Raw genomic sequence first — 20964 nt, 5'->3', positions numbered from 1 at the left:
AAAAAATACAAAAGGAGGCTATAAAGGCATATTTTTGCAAGTCTGGAACAGGACTTACGGAGGTACTAGTCAGATTGTGTCACTAAAGCATTGGCACCACCTAGTGGATATAACTAGCATGTCAGACATACAACAAATAAAACCATGATGTAGAGATACTAGCTAGTGTTGAGAGTTCGAATGCCGGTACAAACGAACCTTTTCTGCTTCTAACAGGCCAGATTTTGCACTGGCCCCGGAACGAGCACACCTACCCTCTGAAGGAGGCAGAAAAGCAATATGAAATCAGTGAACTGCTGAAAATGACGTGGCTAGGCAAGGAATGGACTCATGATCCACTCAGCAGTGATGAGACGGACACTGTCCAATAGGAGCCCATGACCTTAGCACAATGGTCATCCCGACAGAGGGGAAAATGCAGTCACGATAGATGTGTTGGCTGGAGCAATCATCATTTCCCACCAGAATGCTTGAGTAATGAGTGATGTCACTCCGACAGGAGAAGCACTCACTTGGGTGATCTTGGATATTAGTGACGGCTGTGCCGTTCTCTTGGGAAATGCCGCATTGTGGGAAAAGGCTCCTAGAAGTGGCTGAACTCCCCCTGCAGGAAAACAACAACACCTTGGCTCCGTTTCGCCAGCTTCCATCATTCTTGGCGGGGGACATCTGTGTAGTCCATGGCAGTGAGTTGAAGAATTGGTGATGTGCGTGAACCGTTTTTCCTTCCCCTCATGGAATCATAGAGCAGGTAGAAACCGGCATGACGCCGAATTCAGTCTTCGACCACAAGAGAGCCTGTCTTGCTACCAGACCTCCGCAAATTGGCCTATGCCATCTGGGCTGGGTACAGGCTGCTGCAGGCAGGGGACAGATGTTGTGCCAGCGGAGTTCATGGAACAGTGCAGATGGCTCTAGTTGGGCAAATATAAAAGAAGTTAAGTGACATCTGGTCCCTGGCCTTTTCCCTGGGGATGGGAGAATGTAAGCTTCTGAGTTGTATTATGATGATGATGATGATGATGATGATGATGATGATTATTCTGCTTACAATATTAATAAAGCAAGTAACAGTGAAATGACAATAAAATCCTACTATCCCAATAAAGCAATTGAAAATACAATGCTAATAATCTAACCTAAAAAACACCCAAATGAACAACTCAGGAGCCCAACGCTTTTGTAAATAATAATTTAAAGAATGGTTTTAAGTTACGTTTAAAAGTATTCACAGTAGGGGTAAATCACATCTTTCCTTGGGGGGAGTCCCACAGGTGGGGGCACTGTTGAGAACGCCCAGTCCCGTGTCTCCATCCTCCTCACTTTATTTATGGGGTGGGATGGGGGGAGGGGGGGCGAGTGAGCATAGATTGAAGATTAGCTGGTAAAAGGGAAGATACACGTGATGCTAACTGGACCTGGGAGGCGGGAGGGTCCAGACCCCTGCTCAGCCAGGCAGCTCAGATGACTCTCTCAGACTAATCAACCTTACTAGATACTTGTTGGGGGAAGAAACGAAGCAAGAATAGTAAAACACTTTTCATACTGAAAAGGTGTTTTCTTTTTTCTCCATAAAGTCTACCCGACTCTTTCCTCCAAGGAGCTTAGAGTGGCATTTTACTGGCACAGCAACCCTGTGAAGTAGACGAAGCCAAGAGACTGCTACTATATGCCATCTATAACTGATCAGAATGGATTCTGCTGAAGGGTTCTGTGTAACCTGAAAAGCTTGCACTCTTGCACCAATAGAAATTGCTCCAATACAAGAGATTCCAATATGGATTTCCTCCTTCCTTTTTCTTCTATCCTTCCTTCTGTCCGTCTGTCCTTCCTTCCCTCCCACCCCCCACCCTCCCTCTCTCTCTCTCTCTCTTTCATCACATTCCATCTTGGTTCTATCCAGCAAGGCAGATCTCATATTTTTTTTCAGTATTTTGAGCTTAGTTTACTGTTGAACGTACAACAGGGACAACTCTCCTCCTCAGTGAATCAACTGAAAGCTTGGGTTGATTAATCTACCCATGGAAAATATCTGCCCCGGGTTTCTTTTCCTCACCTGTCTCCGCCGCTGTCTCCGCTGAAATCAACTCAGCTGTTGCGGCTCCTGCTGGCCCCTGTGAAACGGGGAGGTCGCTGGGGCATCCCACGGGACTGATGACGGAGGGCAATCTCCCGGGAGACTTGGCAAGGGCCGTTGGTAGATCCAGTGGGCAGAAGGGGCACCCTGGGGAGAGAATCAAAGAGAAGGTGTCAGCTGGGAGATGCCCATATACAGACGCACCATCAGTGGTGTGGGTAGGTCGGGACCTTGGGGCCAAAATCCAGGGGCCCCCACCCTGGGGGACGATGACAAAATGACCACCCAGACAGTGGCAAGTGACGGTGGTAGTGGCAAACAGACCGTTGCAGTTGAAGCTGCTTAAAGAAATTAAAGATGCCCCATTAGCCTATTTAATTTCTTCTTTGTTCAAGAAACATTGGGGAGAGGAGGCCTAGGGCCCCTAGACAAGAAGGCTGGGGAATAATAATAATAATAATAATAATAATAATAATAATAATAATAATAATATATTTCTTACCTGCCTCTCCAATTGGATCGAGGCGAGGAACAACAACAAGCATTAGATACATAAAATACCGATTAAAAACATGGTATACACTGTTTAAAAACATCCTAAAAGCATCCTAAAAAATAAAATAAAAATCCGCCCATTTTGGTTTCTCTCCATTTCTCATTTTTCTATTCTTACGTTCGGTTGAACCATGGTTTATCCTGAACTGGCGTGGGAATTTGAACCTGTGCCCCCCCATTCTTTCTGACCGTTACACCGTGTTGGGTTTGGCAGTCCGTGAAGAGCTCGGCAACCCGGCTGCCACATCTTTGCTGCCAAAACGCAGGTCTGCATGCAGGCGCTCTTGTGCAACGCGCAGAGCGGAGGTGGAAAGGCGCAGCTGCGCGGCTCCGCTCTGTGCAGGGGGCAGGGGCGCCCTTCTTCTTTCCCCCAAACATCCAAATGCCCGGCTACCCGCCAGACCTCGTTGGTGCCATGTCACAGCGGGCGTCCCACTCACCTGATAGTCAGGATTGGGCAGGGGGGCGTTCTTCTGCTGCTGGAGACTGACCCGAGGGGGTAACGGTGGGGTTTGCAACTCAGGGTCCAGGCATGGAGAGGAAATGGCATTCTCCATCTGGAGCATGGGATGAGGATGGGTGGGGGAGAAAAAACAGAGTTAATCCAGATCTCCTCCCACACCCTTTAGAGCCCCCTCCACCAAAGAGGGCCTCTCATACAGGCCCGGTGCCAGACTATTTTGCGCCCTAGGCAAGGTGAGCTACTTTCACACACACACACACACCCCAAAATGCCAACTTTGATTTTTAAGAACATATGTTTCCTGGAAAAAATAAGAAGCACAAAACTTGAAACTGCTAAATTTATTTTAGAGCGCAAGAAATACGTCAGGCCAATTATAGCAAACAAATTGGAAAGGAACGTCTATGGGTCTAAAATGCATTATTTAATAGGAATATCACCTCCAATTTATCCCCCCCCAACTCACACGCGCACGCACACTCAGCATCACTCACTCCAAACAAACACACGCATGAACACATGCATTCACTCAAAGACCCCCTGCACCCCCTTCACCCACACATTCTCTCTCTCTCTCTCTTCCGGGCGCGTTCTGGAAGTCCGAATGTGGAGCCGCCGCCCCCACCCCAGCGTCCCTGGGTTCGCTTCAGCCGGGCAGGAGCGGGGTGCCATCTTGCCTGCCCAGGCCCAGCTGAACCCTCGGGCCGGGCCGGCTCACAGCCAACGCGCATGAGTGCTGCACTGTGCCCGGCGCCCCTCTTAGCTTGGCGCTCTAGGCAGCCACCTGAGTGGCCTCTATGGTAGCACCGGCCCTGCTCTCATACCAACCTCTTTAGCCCTGCGCATGGTCGCCAGCTGCTGCAAGACGTCCTCCACATCCTCCAGGTCCCCCTCGTCCCCCTCGTCCTCCAGGCAGGAGTTGCCCTTGAAAGGGTCGATGACGATCTCTTCGTGGCCCCAAATCTCCCGGCGGCAAAAGGGGCAGGTGTGCGCTTCGGCGAGCTGGCGGGACGCGGCGGGGGCGCCGTTAGGATTTGCTGCCAGCCACCGGGACTGAGGCAAGGCCAAATGCGTGTCCTGGGGAAGGGAGGCAGGAGAGATAAGGGGAGGGGGGACTGAGTGGTAGAGGGTCAGAAGGCACCGGAGTCGCCCCGGCTGTGTGCACCGCTTGTCAATAGAGTTAACCAGGGGGAACTGCAACAAAATGTTACAGTGCGGGGTGCTTCGGTGCAGGATTCCAGCTAATCCGTTCCGTTCCACTTCCCACGTGTTTTCTTTCCAACCAACCCATACCCACAAGAAACAAGTCAGCATTTCATAGCCACTGAGGATGCTTAGTTCTCACTGAGTGGCCTTGTTCCAACCACTTCCCCGACAGGATTCTCTCTCTAAAGCAGCCTTCCTCAACCTGGGGCGCTCCAGATGTGTTGGACTACATCTCCCAGAATGCCCCAGCCAGCTGGCTGGGGCATTCTGGGAGATGCAGTCCAACACATCTGGAGCGCCCCCGGTTGAGGAAGGCTGCTCTAAAGGCTATCACATGTCTGCATACCTTGGTTTGTTTCTTTTTTAATTATTCCTTTTTTTATATTGCCCATTAGCTGAGGCTCTCTGGGCAGTGAGCAAATAAAAGCATACAATGCAACAAGTATAGATCAATTTAAGATGTTAAAAGTAATCCCTTCTAGCCTTCTCCGTGGGACAAAAGAACACCCCAGGAAGTCCGACTTTTTTTTAAAGACGGAAGTGGGCGCCGTTTCCTGCTGTGTGCAGGAGAAGCAGCGGGATCAAAACAGCCCACTGAATGGGCCCCTCGCAGGTCGTTTACTTCCTCTCTCAGAGAGGAAGTAATGAGGGACAAACGCGTGGGCAGAGAAGCGACGGCAAGGAAACGCGATTCCCCCCGTGTGATGACGCTCACAGTCGGAACAGGACAGAAACGCTACAGGGAAACGTCTCCAAAAGTGCAATTGTGAGATGCCCGAATTTTAGGACGAGGCAACTCACGCGGAACGCAATCAACAGAAAATGAGGTTTCTGCGGTAAAAGGAAATAAGACCCAAAACTTTGGCAGGTCTTTCATCCGGAACGCTAGCAAACAGGCGGCGTTTTCAGACCTTTTACAAAACCGTTGCAGGAACTGAATATTAACCAGCGGTGGGCCTTTTCCCTTTTGTACATAACTAAAAGAAAGTCGTCTCGGTACAAGCCTTAAAGGGGAGTCTAGAATTCAATCGAAGCAATAAGAGGGAAGGACAGGCCAGGAGGGAAGGACAGGAGATGGTCAGATTTGATTTGCTGCAAGAAGCAGCTACCGAAAGACGCACTGAGGCCCAGCTGTGTGGGTCCCTGGGTAGTTAAGTAGGCCGGAAACTCACCTGCCATGCATCCAGGCAGCTCCTGCAGAGCAGATGCCCGCAGGGCTGGATTCGGACATCCTTGTCGTTCTCGGCACAGATCTTGCACAGCTGGAACGTGGATCCCACCTGACAGTAGAGCTCATACTGTTCCTGCGGAAGCAGCAGGGGAAAGGGATGCAGGACATAACTGCTCGCTGTGCCCGTTTGCAAGAAATAAGAGTCTGCACCTGCCAGGACCTGCCTGACCTCTGAAACCAGGGGCACTGGAAACAAGGAATCCACTGAAGATCTTAATAAATGGGACGGTTCATATTTTATGCCTGAATCCCATCAATCTTCTACTTAATTTTGAAGTCCAACCATCTCTGTGGCCTAATCACTTTGGGGAGAGCAGAAAGCTGTGGTGAAGTTATGAAAGTCCTCTTCAAATACTTGACAGGTTGTCGCACAGAGGAGGGCCGGGATCTCTTCTCGATCCTCCCAGAGTGCAGGACACGGAATCATGGGCTCAAGTTACAGGAAGCCGGATTCAGGCTGGACATCAGGAAAAGTTTCCTGACTGTTAGAGCAGTACGACAACAGAACCCATGATCTAGGAGGGTCGTGGGCTCTCCCACACTAGAGGCCTTCAAGAGGCAGCTGTACAGGTGGGCTTTAAGGTGGATTCCTGCATTGAGCAGGGGGTTAGACTTGATGGCCTTAGAGGCCCCTTCCAACTCAACAGTTCTATAATTCTATGAAGCTTTAGGCATAAGGTGCCTAAAGGCACTTGTGGGTGGACTTACCTGTGAGACCCGAATTCGGTTTGGTGGTGATACCTCAGTCAACTCTGATAGGTCTGGATTCATGTTCTTCCCATCGGGATACAGGTAGCTGCGGGATGAGATGGTGCACGGCAGAATGTTTCTTACAGTCTGTTAGCTCAGCCTTCCCCAACCTGCAGCCCTCCAGATGTGTTGGATTGCAACTCCCATCATTCCCAGGCTGGGGATGATGGTAGTTGCAATTCAACCCATCTGGAAGGCACCAGGCTATGGGAGGCTGGTGCAGAAGTAGAATTGGCAAGGTGATATTTAACTTAACTATTACTGTCTTGAGCTTCGTCAGGAAAGTTTAAATGGTTCAGCATACAAATCCTACACAGACTCTTACCTAGAAGTCAGACTCATTGAACAGAGCGGGTTTGATCTGGACTTTGTCATCTCCAGCGAGGAGACCCATTAAATCCTATTGATTTCCACGGGTCTTCTCTCTAAGCATGACAACATCTGGATCCAACCCAGTTGGACTAACATCTTTTGCAGTGTGCTTTTTTTTTTTAGGTCTCTCATTTTTAGCAAGTAGAGTCATTAAGTTCTATTGCTTTCCATAGGTCTCCTCTCTAAGCATGATGACATCTGGATCTGACCCAGTTGCACTGACGTCCTTTGCAGTGTCTATTTTTTTTGGGGTTTTAGGTCCTCAATCGTTTGGTTTCCTTTTAAAATAAAATAAAAAATCAGATGTAAAGTCTGACGTTTCGTCGTGTTAGGAACCAGGGTGGATTCGATTTAAATCACAGTTTAAATCACTACTCAGAAAGACTCTATTTAAACATGTGACTCGCCCCCCACAAAAAAGTGCACTCTGTTCATTGAATTTTTTGAAACGTCGCACTTAAGAGGAAAGGGGTTGATTCTGTGGACATAGATTTGCAAAGGAACAATGGGGTTGTGATCTCTGCAGACACAAATTCACACTTTTGAGAACTGTAAAACCAAGCATCTGTGATCATATCTTCTAGATAGAAAAAATTGCCCAATAATCTTACAGAAACCTCTGGAAGAGCATGACATTGCGCATGGATTCATGGAATTCATTTGCCAAAAAATTTAAACATTGCATGAATATACAGCCTCTATTTATTTATTTATTTATTACATTTCTATACCTCCCAATAGCCGGAGCTCTCTGGGCGGTTCACAAAAATTGCGACATAATTAAAAACTAATCCTTATTTCATGATAAATAACCTTTGGACTATAATGTATCTTAAATAGAAAACTATCTTTAGAGAGATTTTTCCTCAAAAAGCATTTTATTAAAAAAAATCCAATTTAAATTTAAAAAAGTCATTTTTTATTTTATTTTATTTTTAAAAAAACCACTGATTTTTATCTACCCTTTTAGGAACTCATGCAAAAGTGAATCCCCCCCATCCCCTATCACTCACTAGCCCTCCTTGTGTCCGTCAATCAGCGCCTGGAAGAGCGGTTTGTTCTGGGGGATCGTCTGTAAGATGCTCCCGTCCTCCGTCACGTAGCCGATGGCCCACTGGCCCAGTCGGGTGCAGCTGAGTCGGAAGATATAGCTGAGAAAGAGAAAGAAAGAGGCCGCTGCTGAGTGGGAGAGTCGCGGCTTTGCATGCAAGAGGACCCAGGTTCGATCCCTGGCATCTCCTGGTAGGACTAGGAAGAAAACCTGCTGGGGACCTTGGAGATGGTGTGCACCAGCAACAGTTCCCCAGCAACTGTGTGCACCAGTTGCTGGGGAACATAGGTGGGAGGGTGCTGTTGCACCATGTCCTGCTTGTTCAACCCTGGCCAATGGCTGGTTGGCCACTGTGTGAACTAGATGGACCCTCGGTCTGATCCATAAGGGCTCTTCTTATGTTCTTCTAGCCCAAACATGGGCTGCAATGCAATCTGTGATCAAAGTCCACGCTTGCGATGTGATTCGTGGGTCCTCGCGGAGGGCATCACTTTACCTGCCGGGCTTGCTGCTGTACGCCTGCAGCCGGGCCTTCACCTCATCATAGGTGAGGAAGGCCATGTACCCTGGATGCGTGACTGCCAGGTACGTCCAGTTCTTCAGCAGCGTCGACCAAGGCTGTGGGGGAGATGAGTGCAGGAGACGAACATTAGGAGAACGTGGGACGTACATGACAAGCAGGGAGCTATGACAAAACCTTATGGCGTGTCCCTAGGGATGTTTTCAATGCTCATGCACAGAAAGGCAGTCAAACAGACAAAATGGCATACACACACACACACACACAGAGGGAATCTGCTGCTTTAAAGGAGTTTTATCTGCTGTCTTACGTTTTTATATGCTGCTACCTGTGTGCGGTTCCTTGTAATTAACTGTAATTTGTATGGATTGCCTTGTGGGGTTTTGTTTTTATTGAGTTGGTAAACTCCTTTGAATGGTCCCCTAAAAAGTGGTGTAAGTAATAAATTGATAAAATCAACTGGGACCTGCAACAAAACGTTGCAGTATATCCTCACTTCCTTCTAACAGGCGTGCTCCTGTTACAGCGCAATCCTATTCACATTCAGACAGAAAAAAAAAGTCCTACAACTTTCAGCATTCCCCAGCCAGCGTGGCTGGCTGGGGAATGCTGGGAGTTGTAGGACTTTTTGTTTCTGTCTGCACATGCATAGGATTGCGCCTTTAAGGGCTCTTGTCTGCCGGCCATGCCCTTCTCGAAGGTACTCCGTTCCATCCCTGCCTCACTAGCTGTCTGCTTTTCTTTTCCAACTGACACTCAGCCTCCTGGAGTTACTGAGCATGATCAGGCCTCATTGGGCCATTGTGCAGGGCATGGGTACGATTGCCCCTTTTGTATTTTTAAAAGATGTTTTCCTTCGTCCTTCTGCAAAACCCGCCATTTTTCTGAGCACTTTAATATCTCCTTATTTCATGGTGCTCCTGCTCTGGCTTTACCGTCGTCCACACTCACCAAATTAGTTTGCAATTAGAGGGAACGGCACATTCTTTTGCAGACACCATTACTTGTCCCTTGTGAGTGTTAAGCGGGGGTGTTTTGCCGGTTAAAGAAGCGACTCCTTCCTTCCCTCCCCCCAGACCCACCCCCATTTCAACCGAACCAAGAGACTTGCAACCCTTCCCAGGCTTTCAGTAACGGAAACTTTGGGCCGCTACCTAGAGCGGCTGACCCCCTCTCTCCACCCACACATGGCAGCCTTGAACGATGGACCGAGAGAAGCCACATCCTGCCGTGTGGTCCACAGCTCTCCTTGCTGATAGGCCAGAGAGCAAACCTGCAAAAAGGCAACGTTCATCCATGGAGGGGGAGGAGGGGTGTGTGTGTGGTGCGTGAACAAGGAAACGTGCACTTGTCAGAAGCAGCCCAGAGCCTCTCTCCCATTCGCAAGGCTAGGGTGACCATATTTGGGAAACCAAAAAAGAGGACACCTAGTGTGCGTGGGGGGAAGCAGCTTTCTGAGTCCTGCAGAAAGTACTTTATTCCCCCGCCACCTTAAAGAACCCAATTGGAGTGGAGGAGGGGAAAGGATTTCATTCTGCACCACCACCATCCACTCCAATTGGGGCCTTTTCTATAATGTCCACGAATGACCCACTTTCCCCTTTAAGACCTCAATTGGAGCTCGGGGTGGGGGAATGATGTGCCTCAAGAAAGCACGTCATTCCCTCCTGCCATGCTAATGGCAGCCTTAAAGGGGAAGGTGTGTCATTCCAGGACATTATTGAAAATTATAGAAAATCCCCCCTGACACCATGGAAAGAACAAAAACCAGGACAAATCCGGGGAAATCCTGACAGTTGGTCACCCTACGCAAGGCCCAACGTCAAAACAGAAAGATAAACCGGGAGGTGCAAAGGCTGTCAAGCAGCTAAAGCAGACCCCCAAAAGGAGAGAAATGTCTCAGGATGCAAAGATTTTGTTGGTGAAAAGCCCAATAGGAAGCCTGGTTATTAACATGGGACATACATGACAAGCAGGGAGCTATGACAAAACCTTATGGAGTACCCCTAGGGATGTTTTCAGTTCTCATGCACAGAAAGGCAGTCAAATAGACAAAATGGCAAACACACACACACAGGGAATCTGCTGCTTTAAAGGAGTTTTGTCTGTTGCGGTGTTGCGCACAAGACAAGAATCCTGTGTGTGGTTCCTTGTAATTAATTGTAATTTGTATGGATTGCCTTGTGGGGGTTTGTTTTTATTGAGCTGGTAAACTGCTTTGAATGATCCCCTAAAAAATGGTGTAAGTAATAAATCGATAAAATCAACCGGGACCTGCAACAAAAAGTTGCAGTGTATCCTCAGTCACTTCCTTCTAACAGGCATGCTCCTGTTATAGCGCAATCCTATGCACATTTAGACAGGAAAAAAAGTCCTACAACTCTCAGCATCCTTGGGGGTCCTTCTCCGTGAGCCCCTGCCAGAGGAAGTGAGGCAGGTGGCTACCAGGAGGAGGGCCTTCTCTGCTGTGGCACCCCGGCTGTGGAATGAGCTCCCTAAGGAGGTTTCACCTGGCACCTATGCTACATTCTTTCAGACGCCAGTTGAAGATCTTTTTATTCTCTCAGCGTTTAGTCTATAAATTTAATTTTAACTTGGCTGTTTTACATTTGTATTTTACATTTGTATTTCTGCACTGCTGCTGTTTTTATCCTGGTTGTGCTTTTATATTGCATTTTGTATCATGTTTTTATACTTTGAATGGTTTCAATTTGTGTGAACCGCCCAGGGAGCTTCAGCTATTGGGCGGTATAAAAAATGTAATAAATAAATAAATTATTTTATTGGTAGAAAGTTCTTTTTGGCACAATGTCCAAAAGAGCTGCAACCCTTCCCACAAAAGACGAAGTTCTGAAATGGCTAGACTCATGCCTAAGGTGCTAACTTTGAATTTATTTATTTTTAAATTAGCCCTGCTTTCTTGGCTTTAGCACAGGGCCAGGGAATGTCTTCCAAAGCACAAATTAAATTCTGGAGAAGCACTGGGGTGATGTGTCCCAGTGGTGTGTGGGGCCAAAAAGCCTCATCATCTTTTAGCGTAAAGGTTTGCTGCCAGTAACAAAGCCTTAGGAGAAGCATTCGGACTTTCAGTCTGAACTAGTCAGAACTCTAAAGGAGCAGCTTAAATAGCTTTGCAGTTTGGATATCTCCTTTAGAGTTTTGACTGGTTTAGCCTGAAACTTGGAGTGGGTTCACCACCCCACTGACATCAGAGCCACCAGCCTCTACTGGGTGGGGAGAAGCGGGCGTAGCCATTTGAAGAATCCCAGAGGACCAGACTGAGACTGCGGGCCTCTGGATCCCCATCCCTGTGTTAGCCTGATATACAAAACTTTACAGTGAAATCCTATATCTATTCAGAAGTATTTCCCACAGAGTTCAATGGGGCTTCCTCCCAGGTAAGTGGGTCTATAATTGCAGTCTTAGCGGACGAAGATTTTCCTGGTGTGGAAAGAAATGGTTGTACAAGTTTCAATTGTAAAATAATATTTTCATTAGTTCAGCATAATTAAAAACTGGCCTACAAGACAGAGTTAAACAGTGATTGAACAGTCATTTCTTCGTTGCACGACCCTTGTGAACTGTAGTTCTGGGGATAAAAGGGCATTAAAGATCTCTAAGAGAGAATCCTCATCAGCTTCTCATGAAGCGACAATTCTTTGGGAGAAGCCATGGCATTTAAAGTGGGCTCATTTCAATTTATGTTTGTAGCATGTAGGTATGGAGTTCGTTATCAGCGAATTCCGGCAGCAGAATTTCGATCTGCAAATGCCGAAACGAGGTTGACGAAAACTTGAAATTCCACACCGATAAAATAAAATAAAATATCGGTTGCCCAGTTCACCCTATTTCCTAAAATTGAGGGGGCCATGGGCTAGTTCAGATTCTCAGATCCAAGATCAGAGACAGTACTCTGACCTCAGAGCTAGGAAGCGAAACTCCGATCTCCCTCCCTCACACTGGCTGCCTCTTTGATGTCAGGAACACAACCTTGGAGAGGAGGGGAAAAGGCTGTTTTGGTAGTTGGGGAAGGGAGGAGACTGGAGAGGTGAGGATACGAGCTATCCTGAGGCCTGCCCAGCCTCCTTCCCTCTGAGACACTTTTGCTAGACGGGCAAAATAGCCCATCTAGCAAAAATGCAGGGCGGGAGGATGGAGAGGTGAAGATTGCCTCCTCTGCTCCTCTCGCCCTACATAGGATGATTGTTGCAATAGGGTTACGCCCAAATTTTGATTATTTTGAATTTGAGGTTTGGCAAGTTGTTGGTGGTAAACCCGCCCCCCTCCACCCTTGCACAAAAGGTTCCTGTCTGCTCCCGGGGTGTACCTGGAAGAGGCGGGTGAAAATGTCAAACTCGAATATGGAGATGTGCCCGTTGCAGGCGAGGTCGATGGTGGATCTCAATGCTATGGCCATTGGGCCAGGATCCACATGGTGGAACCGACTGAGCCCTTCTCGAAATTCGACCCAGGATACCAGGCTCCTGCGGAGAAGAGGAAGGAGAAAGCATTGACGGACCAGCATGTTACATTCAGAGGTAGAGTTGAGGGGCATTTGTTTTGATGCCGGCATATCCACACTGCAAACCCATAGTGGGTTTATCCTCATTTGAGCTTCTGCCAAAGAAACCTGGGAACTGCAGTCTGGTGAGAATGCTGACGAGAATTCTCTGATAAGAGTTGACTAGGACCTCCTCACAGAACTGCAGCTCCCAGTGTGCCCTGAGAACATGGATTTTTTTATTATTATTATTAAAGCACTTTAGATCTGTGGTGTCGATATGCCCTGGGTGTGGCAGGTACAGAACACGTTGGAAGGCTTTCCTGGAATTCACCGCACGAGCTTTTTAACAAATTATTTTATGACTGCTTTAATAATGAGCAGATGGAAGGAAGGATCGCTGCACTCAGGCTAATAATATGCACGTCATTGAAATAAACAATCGTTGGAGAAGGCTTGAACAGAGTTAAGCAAAACGCGTTAACTGAGAATATCTTTCCACAGCCTTTCGTTGTGTGGCTAGAAGTTTTGGTACGGCCGACTCTTTCGCTCCACTTAAGTTCAATTAAAAGAAAAGAAGTTAAGGATATGATTATGAGCACTCTCATACATTTACAGATAAAGTAATAAACTAAAAACAGGGCTCATTTGACTCTGGCCAAACGCGTTTCGACGTTTGTCTTCGTCAGTGGCCCAATCACTAAGCTGTAGAGTACTCAGAACTATTTTTTCAAAAAGGGGCTGACTTAGGTATTCCCCCAAATTGTGATTTTTATATGTCACTCGTTGGAAGTATTAATAATTTAACTTCATTTGTATTACATTTTAATTTATAATCATATATAATGTTGTAAACCGCCCAGAGAGCTTCAGCTGTGGGCGGTATATAAATGTAATAAAATAAAATAAAATAAATAAATAAATAAATAAATAACTATCTTTAACTTCTTTTCTTTTAATTGTCCGGTTTTGGTTAAGGGTTAGCACCTTACGTTCAGCCTGTACATTTGTAAAGGGATGCAAACATTACAAATAGGGCGGCCATTTATGCAAATTTCAAAAATAATAATAATTTAGAAAATAATAATAATACATTTAGAAAATAATAACAATTATTTAAATAGAAATACAGATCTCACATAGGGCTCATCTACACCAAGCAGGATATTTCTCTATGAAAGTGGTATAAAAGCAGTATATAAAAGGCAGGAGCCACACGACTGCTTTAGAGCGGTATTGAAGTGCACTGACAACTGTTGGGGCCCATTGACACATACCATATACCGCTTTCGTACCGCTTCCGTAGTGCAATATCCTGCTTGGTGTAGATGTGTCATGGGCCCCAACAGTTGTCAGTGCACTTCAGTACCATTATAAAGCACTAGTGTAGATCCTGCAGTGCACTTCAATATCAGTATAAAGCAGTGGTGTGGCTCCTGCCTTTTATATACCACTTTCAAAGTGGAATATTCTGCTTGGTGTAGATGAGCCCATAGTGTGGAAGGCAGTGACCATGTGACCTGTATGCCTACTTCTTCCTCCTGCTGCCCAGGGGCTCTCTGTGTATTTTATGGTTCTTTATGTTTACACTGGAACTGGAAAAGACAGCCTTTCAAATAGAGGACTGTCCTCCGTAAAAAATGCCAATGCACCTCCAGTGACCTTCTTTCAAAGGCAACCAAACCTGGTTAAATGCTGTGTCCCTGAGATGTCTCCCTGGAGTTCTGGGTTGTGTGTAACAATCCCCAATAAAACACTTCTCTCCTTAGCCACTGACAAACCACAAAACAGAATACGTCCAAGGAAAATTACGTGTGTAAAAAATATGACAAAATGTTAATATAAATACTGATATTTTACACAGGATTTCAAACAGTTGTTTAGCAGTCCATCAATGTATCAACATCTACATAGTTACCAAATCAAAAGGCTGCACAAATATACAATGCCCCCAAACTGGTCCTGTTCAGTGGGAAAAACATAAGCAGTAATTACAGCCTTTACTACAACAAGGTTTTCACGAAGCTGAACTTCCTACAAGGAACCTGTAAAACCAAATACACAAACTTAGAGATACCTGGGATGATATACTTTACCCGAATAATCAGATAAATGTAAACTAATTAAAAAAACAATTTTCCAGGTTTATTTTGTATATTTGTACAGCCTTTTGATTTGGAAATCCGTGTTGTAACTATGTTTGTGTGATCTGTTGCTGGACTGCTATTCAATTGCTTTGAATTTTGTGTGAAATATCATTATTTATATTAAAATTTTCTCATGATATTTTTACACGCGTGATTTTTGCTAAACCTATTCTGTTTTGCTGTGTGTAACAATACCACGGATGGGAAAGAATTGTGTTGCGGTGACAATGGCTGGGTTCACACATCACGCTGAACCATGGATTGTTTGTTGAACTATGGGTTAGTGTGTTGTCCAAACTCGGGACATTTTCCACAGTGTGGCTTGTAAACCACCCTGAACAACCCAACAGCAAATCATGGTTTCTCAAGTGGCCTGTTCAAGAAAGATAAGCTGCACCGCATAGTTAACGATGCACCTTCCAGAAAATGTCCTGGGTTCAGACACACACTAACCCACAGTTCAACAAACAACCCAAGGTTCACTGCGCTCAACATCTAAGGTCCTCCTCCGAGTGCCTACTCCGAGGGAAGCTCGGAGGATGGCAACAAGGGAGAGGGCCTTCTCAGTGGTGGCCCCCCGACTGTGGAATGATCTTCCCGATGAGGCTCGCCTGGCGCCAACATTGTTATCTTTTCGGCGCCAAGTCAAGACTTTTCTCTTCTCTCTTTTCTTTTCTCTCCCAGGCATTTTAACAGCTTTTTAACAGCTTTTTAACAGCATTTAACAACGTTAAGTTTGTTTTTAATGGACCCCAGAATTGTTGTTTTTAAATGGATACTGTTGTTTTTATACTGTTTTTATGTTTTTTTTTTAATTTTTGTATACTTTTAATGTTTACTATTTTTAATTGTTGTGAACCGCCCAGAGAGCTTTGGCTGTGGGACGGTATATAAATGTAATAAAATAAATAAATAAATAAATAAATAAATAAATAAATAAGAACCCACACCCAACCACTCAGTGTGGGTTAGCGTCTTATGTGAACCCAGCCGCAATGGATGTAAGAAGAGGAGGATGTGTGTGGGGTGGGTGGGAATACCAGGATCGGTTTTCAATGTCTCACCGTCCAGCCCATGTCTCCCTCCAGAAGGACTGGGCCTCTGGTTTGCTGAGTTGGTACAAGCTGCCCTGGTCTTTCCCGCCAGGAAATAGGGCCTGGAGCTCAGCCACCATGTGGCTAAAGATCAGCGAAAGCTTGGTCAGGTTCCTCCTGCAGTGAGACAAGCAAACAATGGAGTCCGAATCAGTCCGCGTGTCCTCAAAGACCATTGTCTTAGCTGTAGGTCATTGCAGCCGTACACATCTGCAATGATTCACAAACGGCGCATAGAGAGATAATTAAAAAAAAACCCACCAACCAAGCCGCAACCTGCAATTACAAATAAGAGCACCGGCACAACAGTACCAGCTTTGAAGAAACTTCCATGCGTGATTTGCAACTGCAAAGCTTTACCTGTTAAATTTTGGTCTACATGTTTAACTGTCAAAGGCACAAGAGCCCAGCCAGAAAAGAAGAGTTGTCCATTAGAGTTGACCCCTCTGGGCCTGTTCAGATGACATCATGGACTTCCAGAGCTGTTTCCAGATGTACAGGTCCTAGCACTACCTATCAATCGCAAGACATTGTCCAGCGATTCTAATTGTCCCCCCTCCTTAATGGTTGTGTGTGGAGAGAGAGAGAGAGAGAGAGAGAGAGAGAGAGAGAGAAGATGTCAGACAGGTGGGAAGTCTCCTTCAAAATCACACCAGCCCTTTCTTGGCCTCCATGAACTCAGCTTTTATCCGGAAAGGTCTCACCGCGGCCTGGTACCGAGTGTTCCACGCGGGAGGGGAGGGACCCTGGTTACCTAGCAACCAGCCCTACCGCAACTGATAAAGGAGGACCAAAGTCCAACTAACAAAAATGGAGTTGCAGGTGGAGGAGTAGAGGGCAGGGTGGCCTACTTTGTTTGTGACCAGTCCTTGTTCCTCTGCTTTTAACAGCAGCTTGATCTGGACACCCTGGGGGCATCATCTATATTCAGTGCTGCTTCACTTACTGATTCCTCCTAAACCTCACAGCATCCCTAATGTGAAGCAGCAACAATAGTTTACATGGGCAGGGTGAGCACGGGTTATTCAGCCAGGAAAGTTCGCAGCGCCGTTAGCTCACAGCAGTAATGGGCAGCAAAAATCAAAGGACCGAAAACCGCCGAAATCTTTTCTTGTTTTGTTTTCTGGGAACTCTGCGTCACACTGTAGCTTTCAAAGCCTGTTTTTGTGCCTCTGTGCCACTACAGTCCTTTGAATTTATGCGCTATACATAATAACCGTCCTTACTTTCGTTCCAGACTGTAATATGTCATTAATATGCCTTCTCTGTAGCGGCACCCTCCCTCTGGAAAACTCTCCTTCTGGAAAACTCTCCCTCGTGTGGTTCGGGAGGCGAAAAATGTAATAACTTTTAAACGCCTCCTAAAAACATATCTTTTTAAACAAGCCTTCCCTGGACTGTAATTTATTCTGGTTTTATGTGATTTTAAAGTTTTAAACTGGATTTTATGGTTTTAGTTGTAAACCGCCCAGAGAGCTTAGGCTGTTGGGCAGTATAAATATGTAATAAATCAATAAAATAAATAATTACTAAACACTCAGTTGAGGCTGCTCGAGCCCAACCCCAGACCCCTGCCCTGTATTCCCGTGCCTACCGTGCCTGGGATCTACCCCTTAACTACGCCCGCCCACTCTCTGAACCCAAACTGACGCCACCACTGACACACGTACAAACAACTGTGGCAACATCAGAGCAATGTAAAACGTTGCGGTAAAACGACACGTTGAAAATGTGCAGCTTCGCGAGTCGGAGGCTGCGTCGTATAAACAATGGGGCGCAACTGGGCAGCCATGACGGAGTATGCAGAATGTATAGACACGCCTCCTATCACAGGCTATCACATTCTCTGTACCACAAAAGCAATGCCTGCCGCGTTTTGCAGTTCATGTAGGTGGTATTAAACCAGCGTAGGTCCGGTTGTTTTTCGTTTTGTTTTTCGTTGGTTAGTTGGCAGTCTTAGAGAGGAGATCAAGTTCTGTCGAAACCTATAAACTTTGTCAACCACAAACACCCTGAACTTACAAGACTTCCTGATTGTGCTTTGCCATTCTGTACCACCTCCCCCCACTTCTCCAAGTTCCCCGTTATTCACTTGAAGGCCTGGTTGTTTTTAGCAATTTGTGCAGAATAACCAGCTGACGGTTGCAAAGGTGCATCACGGACTTATTTATTTATTTAAAATATTTGTATCCCTCCCTATATTACTAGGATCTCAGGGCGGCGTACAGATAAAATCATACAATATAAAACAATAAATATACACAAATTAAACCATGAATCAAGTTAAAACCAATATATAACTTAAAAGCAGTAAAAACAATTAAAACAGTTAAAACAATGTGCAATCCAGGTGAATTTAACCATTAAAGGCTTTGTTAAAAAGCCATGTTTTCACTTGGCGCCAGTATAGAGTCAGTGTTGGTGCCAGTCAGGCCTCCAAGGGGAGGGCATTCCACTGTCGGGGTGCCACCACAGAGAAAGCCCTGTCCCATGTCCCATCATAGTGTATGTGTTGCATTGGTGGGATGCGGAGGAGGACTCCTCCAACAGATCTCAAGTCTCGGGCAGGCATATATAGGGAGAGGCGCTCCCCTCAAGGAGAGGGGCTTCCAGAGCTGTTTCCAGACGTACAGCTCCTAGCACTATCAATCACAAGACACTGTGCAGCGATTCTAACTGTCCCCCCTCCTTAATGGTGTGTGTGTGTTTGTGTGTGTGTGTGTGTAGAGAGAAAAGATGTAAGACAGGAGGGTTTACAAATGGAAGATGTGGTTATCTTGATCTCACAATTCTGTGAAAGAGATGGGGCAATTGCAGGATCAAATCTTTCCCGGAAGATAAATAACCAGGTGGATGGGGAAAATTTCACGCACACACAGACACACACACCTTCCTCACCCGGCTTGGATTGTTTAATGTCTAATAAAGCTTTCTAGCAAATAAGGCAGTATATAAATGTTTATAATATAACAATAAATAATAAAGCCCTAGGTTCTTAACAATCATGGCCTATTCCATTCATGACATGCCCTTGATTTTAAGGAATAATAATAATAATAATACCATATTTCTTCGATTCTAAGACGCCATTGATTGTAAGATGCATAGTAATTTCAGTACCACCAACAGAAAAAAAGCTTTGCTTCTAAGAAATAATAAATGCACCCGCGATTCTAAGACGCACCCCGTTTTTAGAGATGTTTATATGGGGGAAAAGGTGTGTCTTAGAATCGAAGCAATACGGTAATAATAATAATAATAATAATAATAATAATAATAATAATACATTCCTATCCTTCACCACGGCAGAAACTCTGTGCCCTTAAGAGCTGCAGGTGCCAGGCAGAAATGAAAAAGGAGCAGCTTTTCTTGAAAACAGACTGCTGGCAACAATAGCACCTTACCAGCTGCACCTGAATTCTTTCCAACCAGGCTACTGTTAAAAGGGCATTGATTAGGAAAAAGAGTAGAGTTCCGTGCTCCCCGTTTAAAACAGGGTTGCTTCAGACCATCGAGAGGGTTGCTACTTAAAAAAAAAAAATCTGGCCAGTCTCCTGCGCTGTTAAACTTCTGTGTAACAGGCAGAAATCTAACAGGCGTAGCTTCCCACCATCATGATAGAATTCTGTGGAGGAAGGGAAGGGTGTACGCACCCTTGCCTTCTAGTTCCTAGATATCTAGGCCCTAGACAGAAGTAGCAGGCGTGAAGCAGCATAGCAACATCCTTGTAGCATCCCCTGGAATGTGGAAACCAGCCCTCTCCCCGGCCCCAACAAATCTCTTTTTCTCTTTATTTATGATCTTTTTTACCTCGCGGCCGAGCCCTCTTGGAAGATCTCCTCTTTCTCCCTCTTGAAGAGCCGGATGGCTTGTTTAATTTTTTCCAGCAAGTTGGCGAGGTAGACCTGAAAGTACTCCCCTTCCCAGAGCTGGGTCCCGTTCTGCTCACGAATCAGCCGTAGGTGCTGGTGGGTTTGGGGCAGGAGGAAGGGCAGGTGAGGCGGGCTGTTCCGGAGCCCTAGGCGAGGTTGGTTCACCAGGTGCTGCAGCTTCGTCAGGCCCTCGAGGGCTTTGTCCAGAGAGCGGTGGCCTGAAATCCACCGAGGAATTCGGGCAGGGCGCAACGGAATGGCCATGGCAGGGGAGAAAGGAAAGGAAAGGAAAGGAGGGGAAAGGAGGGGAAAATGGGCGAAGCTGCCCAGGTGAGGCCTAACCCAGCCGGAGCTTCCTGGGTGCCAGCCGCAGAGCCAGGGCGGCCGGTTTGGGAGGGCGCTGTGTTGAGTCAGGGAGAAAAGTCAGCCAGCCAGCCAGCAAGGGAGGAGACGGAAGAAGGAAAGGTAGAAAAACAAGAGCCAAAGAGCAGTGCAGGCAAAGAAACAAAAAACAAAGCAAAAAAACCGACCCCCAAAAAAACCCCTGAAAAGGAAACAACACCGAGCAAGAGGCCTTGACAACACACCACACTGTCTGCAGCGCACTGGCCACAAACACAGGGAAGAATTCAGCGTACAGCAGTGGACCGACAGGCATCAGCCTGCATAAAGCAGTCTTGTTTGTCTGCCTGAGGGCACTGCGCACCTCCCAGTGCTCTAGTTGTACATCTCCCGCTACGAGCCGGGACTTTTATTTGTTGCCGTGGCGTGCTAGGTGCTGTACAGGCTACTGGAGTGGGAGGACGGGGTGCCAGGTCTTCGCCCTTTCTTCCCTTTCGCCTCTGAAACAGATGCCCCACGTGCCTGAGTTTGGCAGGAGAAGCGTCTCCCGCTTATTTCACCTCGGCTATGTTTCTACTGGCTATCAAGGCCTGCCAGACCCCCCCCCAAAAAAATGGCCAGGGGTGTTGCTAGGCAACATTCAGGCCCCCAAACATGCAGGGCCCAAACTTTTTATCAGCAGGGAATGATATTGGGGTGGGGTGGGGATACTATAGCAGGTCTGGAGGGAGGGGGGGTAACCCTTCTCTCCCTAGCTGTAATCTCCCTTGAAAATCCCCCCAG

At 46.5% G+C, this 20964-nt stretch overlaps 1 protein-coding gene across 1 annotated transcript; it reads right to left on the bottom strand.

The window, feature by feature from the left end:
- Positions 1-841: 841 nt before the first annotated feature.
- Positions 842-20323, bottom strand: CBLC (Cbl proto-oncogene C). The gene is made up of 11 exons (XM_063140455.1): positions 19778-20323; positions 15938-16084; positions 12553-12709; positions 8202-8323; positions 7668-7805; positions 6241-6328; positions 5474-5605; positions 3924-4172; positions 3073-3189; positions 2057-2224; positions 842-914 (listed from the first exon to the last, which is right to left on the bottom strand). Exons 1-10 carry the CDS (start codon positions 20101-20103, stop codon positions 2084-2086), a joined length of 1617 nt encoding a protein of 538 aa, XP_062996525.1. The 5' UTR covers positions 20104-20323; the 3' UTR covers positions 842-914; positions 2057-2083.
- Between the last annotated feature and the right edge of the window lie 641 nt (positions 20324-20964).

Source organism: Elgaria multicarinata, chromosome 13 (assembly GCF_023053635.1).
Source record: "Elgaria multicarinata webbii isolate HBS135686 ecotype San Diego chromosome 13, rElgMul1.1.pri, whole genome shotgun sequence".
NCBI classification, from domain to species: Eukaryota; Metazoa; Chordata; class Lepidosauria; order Squamata; family Anguidae; genus Elgaria; species Elgaria multicarinata.
The sequence above is the reverse complement of the archived record's forward strand: the minus strand, read 5'-3'. Positions and strand labels throughout refer to the sequence as shown.